The sequence below is a fragment of the Brachyhypopomus gauderio genome, chromosome 11, assembly GCF_052324685.1.
Source record: "Brachyhypopomus gauderio isolate BG-103 chromosome 11, BGAUD_0.2, whole genome shotgun sequence".
In the NCBI taxonomy this organism is placed as follows: Eukaryota; Metazoa; Chordata; class Actinopteri; order Gymnotiformes; family Hypopomidae; genus Brachyhypopomus; species Brachyhypopomus gauderio.
In genome coordinates this window covers 2739343-2744085 of record NC_135221.1, presented here as the reverse complement: position 1 = coordinate 2744085, position 4743 = coordinate 2739343, and the positions used below count along the sequence as shown (strand labels likewise).

At 37.3% G+C, this 4743-nt stretch overlaps 1 protein-coding gene across 1 annotated transcript; it reads left to right on the top strand.

Moving 5' to 3' along the window:
* The first annotated feature begins 1572 nt into the window (after nucleotides 1–1572).
* LOC143526585 (uncharacterized) lies at nucleotides 1573–4501 on the top strand. Its single transcript, XM_077021062.1, has 6 exons — nucleotides 1573–1691; nucleotides 1781–2131; nucleotides 2318–2653; nucleotides 3565–3681; nucleotides 3906–3943; nucleotides 4347–4501. The coding sequence occupies exons 1-6, from the start codon at nucleotides 1634–1636 to the stop codon at nucleotides 4494–4496; spliced, it is 1050 nt and encodes a 349-aa protein (XP_076877177.1). The 5' UTR covers nucleotides 1573–1633; the 3' UTR covers nucleotides 4497–4501.
* The last annotated feature ends 242 nt before the right edge of the window (nucleotides 4502–4743 follow it).

The window sequence follows — 4743 nt, the reverse complement described above, 5'->3', positions numbered from 1 at the left end:
AGGATACTTAGTAAAACCACCTTGAAGGCCCATCAGGAATGACACCATTTGACACCAGCAGAGTACTTTTTCACTCTTGTCTTTATAAAATGGCCACATACATAGCAAAATGTGTCTGCTGGAAGTATTCCTGCTCCTCCTGTAATGGGTGTGGGGTGAAGTGTGAATACTGTCGTTATCACAATCTGAATAGATATTGAATTCACACCTGTCTGTCTAGGTCAATTCCCCTTTGTCTGTGATGGCTGTTGCCCACTTACTATCATGTCTCTCTGTCTCTCAGGAAGGGCTATATTGGCCCTATATAACTGTAGTTATACAGCTACCTACAATTCTGTACAGTCCCAGAAAGTTCTAGATAATTCTGGACCGTTCTAGAAACTTCTTGATAGTTCTCACAATTCCAGAAGCTTCTTAAGTATCTTGAAATATGGCGAATATCATTAAAAATAGATCAATTTCAAAATATCATTGTGCTGACCACAAAAGCAAAGTGTACAGGGAACAATAACTTTTTTTCTATTCATTTAGGGTATAAACAATCAGGAAAACACACTTAACTGGGAACAAAATTTTTTTAGAAAATTATTACATGTTGTCTTCATCAGTCTTTGTTTGATTTCGGTCCTGTTTTTCTCTGTTTGTTTACTGTAGTATCTAAAATGTTCAAAGTGGCTGTTCTGAGCTCGGCATACTGATTAATTCTCCGTTCATTACAGAAAGGTTCATCTGAACCTGAACACAACAAGAATGGAACAGGTGTGTTGGACGCCTCAAGTACTAAAGTATCTGTGTCAGACACTAAGAATTCTACATCTCAGTGTCCTGAAAGGTTGTCACCCAAGGGCGTATCTCCCACTACTAAAAAAACAGACATTTACAAACAACTGGATGTCAGCTCAAAATGTTAAATTTAATCAAAATTTATTCCAGTAGGACAGTAATCCTAAGAAATCCTACAACATTGTGAAAAAAAAAATCATTGCAGCAAAGACAACAAAGTAGAGAGGGAGTGCCCCGAATCCTACTGAAGATCTGTGTAATGAATTTAAAAAACATGTCAAATAAAGGAGGTGCACACACTGGAAATTTACACCATTGTTGTGACCAGGCTAGCTTAATACTGCTGATTATAGAAGGCCATTCAGTTTAAGCAATGTAAAGGCTATAGCACCAATTACCAATGAAGCGTATGAAACTTTACAGTTTGGTAGATACAACCTAAATATATCACTTTGCTATAATATAGACATCCTACTTGATGTAACAGAAGAAATGTGTGCTAAAATGAAATCTGTGGATTTGTGAAAAATTGAGATTAAATACTTTTAGCATAGGCATAAACTTGTGTTCTCAACATGTACTCTATGAAAGATGAAAAATACAAACAGCATTTTCAACATTAAACATGGTTACATTTTTTGTGAAATTGTACACAAATGTTTTTCCACTTCATAAGTTTTTCTCTGAAGTAACACTTCCTATAAGATTTCATTGGTTGTTGTAGCACCAATACTGTTGAACCAGTTTTGAAATGGGGTCAGAGAATGTCTTGTGGCCAGATCAAGTAATGTCAAACTGACTGAAAGGATCTCTTAACTTCTCTTCAAACATTTTGCTCCAAATCAAGATCATGCGTCATATGAGGATAACCCAAGTCTGGATTTTCATTATATCTTTGTACAAAACCAGTAAGTTTTTTTTTTTTTACAGAATACCAGTTAATCCAGTTTAACTGTGTATTATCATAAAATAGATTTAACTTCATCTTAATTCACAGGACTCAGCCAGACTGTGGGTCTTTATCAGAAGCCAGCTGTCGTCTCAGCTATGCTTGGTGAAGCCGTGACTCTTACTTGCACTTTTGAAAAGCACCTGAGTAGTGATCGAATGGTTTGGTATAAGCAAAAATCTGGACAGAGATTTCAAGATGTTGGATTAAAGTTAGCAAACAAGGATTACATAATTTCACCTGAGTTCACCAAAAGAGGAATCAAAATGGAGATTTCTGAGAGCAGCATTTCACTCAGTTTTTCCAACGTCAGTAACGATGATGAAGGCATGTATTTCTGTGGAGTTTACCTTGTGGATCTAATTAGGTTTTCCACTGGAACTTTCTTAGCTGTGACAGGTAATATCTGTTGCAACTGTCCTTTCAGATGCTGTAAGTTCTAACATTATTAGATTCTGCACGTGCTATTTTAAAGTGTTGTTTCTGTAGTCATGCACTATGCACTATAAAGTTTGAATTTGGTCTGTATCTTGCCCTAAATTCTTGGCATACAAACAATTTATGATTCCTAATTTTTCCAAGTAGGACATGCAAAATTAAACATATCAGTGGTCCAAAGTCCAGAAGTGGAGAGGGTTCCTCTAGGAGAGTCCGTGTCTCTGCAGTGTAGCGTCCTCTCTGAGAGGAGAACAGCAGAACTCCAAGTGTTCTGGTTCAGATCTTCTGCAGGAGACACCCATCCTGAAATCATCTCCACTCATCACAACAGCAGCCGTCAGTGTGAGATCAGCTCTTCTCCACACAGCTGTGTGTACAACCTCTCCAAGAGTGTCCTCAGCGTCTCTGATACTGGCACTTACTACTGCGCTGTGCTCACCTGTGGGAAGATCCTTCTTGGAAACGGAACAACAGTAGGTCTGAGTAAGCAATGCATTTATTTATTTTTTATTCTACGTTCATATTTGAATAGTTCATACGATTAAGTACAATCACAGTATTGTCAGCATAAGACTAACATTACTGCTGTGTCATGTAAACTAAACTCATTAAAATCAAGCATTCTGTTCATTAAGTTGAGTGTTACCAAAGACAATGTTTGAGATGTACACACAGGTGAAATCACATCTGTGTGTGTTTGTGTGTTTATGGTTTACTTGTGGTTAAATCATTTGAGCTATCTCAGCTTGTTTGCACTGACGTTTCACAGTAGTACAAGAGTAGAAACATTTCACATTGGTCTGAGGTTTCATGAATTCGCGTATTTTTTCCCTTGGAAACTAACATTCAAAATTTGCGGGGCCAGTAGACGTAATCCATAGATAAATGAATGTGCTTGCATGAACGCAGTCAACCAGAATACATCTTTAATCTTTTTTCACTGTGTACATTACTGTACTATATTCTTTATTACCTGAACATTTAATTTATTTGTAATATTTGTACAGTACATACTTGCCTGGGAGAGATACTGAACTGAAAACTGCTGTAAACAAAGACAATGGTAGCATAGGATTCACTGTCTCATAGAAAATGCACTCACGAGAGTTCAGCATCTCAGAGAAGACACACATCATGCAGGCACAAGATGACAGACAGTAGACATACATGTACATACAGTATGTATGGTGTCTTATTGTATGCACTTTATAGTACTGTTTAATTTTACCTGTAAAATCTTAAGTCGTATTGTAAATAATAACACATTTTTTAAATGAACTTTATGTGTTTTGGGTTTAACATGAAAATAGGTCTTCCTAGGTCTTTGATATTTGTCCATCCAAAATTTGCACATTTTCAAAATGTGGGGGTATTTCTGTATTCCTTTCTTACAGCAAGTCCTGTGAATGCTGCCATGATGTGTATGGGAGTGGTTTTGGGTGTTTGTGTAGTGGTCATCTTGGTTCAAGCCATTTTAATTTGTAGATGGAAAAACGTTCGACACCACAGTGGTAAGTGTTCATTAAAATAACTGATTGTTCAAGTTTGAAAAGAAGAAATGTGAAATTTAGAATTATGATATGCATTTCATTTTAGAATTATATGTATTTCAGGATCTGTGTGTTTTAACAGTGAACAATTGTGTTTAAAGTAGGTCAGACATATATTCAGACATACAGTATATTCACACATATATTCATTAAACATTATTCTGTTGATTCTTCATTTCCTCCAGAGAAACAAGACGTTGTTCCACTGAGAAAAACCAAACAGGTACATCTCGCACATTTTAACTTCCTCTTTGAGAAGCTGCGTGCAGATATGCACAGGAGTTCTGATCACTGAACAAATGTATTTGACTGAATTTGATTCCCTGCAGAGACATATTTAGGGTCGTAGATGAGGTCAGAATCTCACAGTCCTCATGTTCTACAGCATTCCTAGAGCTGCAAGAAATTTTTGACGTTTAAGACGTTTTTGAGTCTTTTTGAGTTTAATGAGCTGATAAAATCACCACAGTCTGATCTTTCACTCTGCCCTTTTGGCTGGAGTGCACATGCATGAGTCTGCTTGGATGTGAACCTTCAGAAAGCCTCGCAGATACAGACTCGTGACCATGTGCAAAGGCCCAGATTGGTGACGGCGGAACCTCAGTATCTTGTGTTCATTGCCACAGGACCATGATGGAGCAGAGCTGAGTTACGCTGGCTTACATTTCACTGATAGGAAAACTACAAGAAAACACCAGGAGAAAGGACGGCCCCAAGAAAGTGTGTATTCTGATGTCAGATGTCCCACTGTTACTGACCAAAGCTTACTTGATTAAATGTCTTGTTGACTTGCATAATTTGTTGTATTTTTGTAAATACAGCCTTTACTAGCATATTACGGGCTGCAACACAGTATCAGTTCTGTTTCACAATGAATAAAATGTTTTCATTTCTATTTGGTCAAATATTGACTGCTAATGTCTAAACCCCATGAACCATCCCCATCAATGTCTGTGATCTGGGGCCTCATGTACAAAGACTTGCATGGATTTCTTACTGAAATCCGGTGTACGGACAAATCCA

Excerpts from the sequence above, each read along its gene's own strand:
- LOC143526585 (XM_077021062.1), top strand. The coding sequence starts at position 1,634 with ATGCGTCATATGAGGATAACCCAAGTCTGGATTTTCATTATATCTTTG. Across the intron at positions 1,692-1,780 it reads TATATCTTTGTACAAAACCA|GACTCAGCCAGACTGTGGGT; the intron begins GTAAGTTTTTTT and ends CTTAATTCACAG. Across the intron at positions 3,682-3,905 it reads AAACGTTCGACACCACAGTG|AGAAACAAGACGTTGTTCCA; the intron begins GTAAGTGTTCAT and ends CATTTCCTCCAG.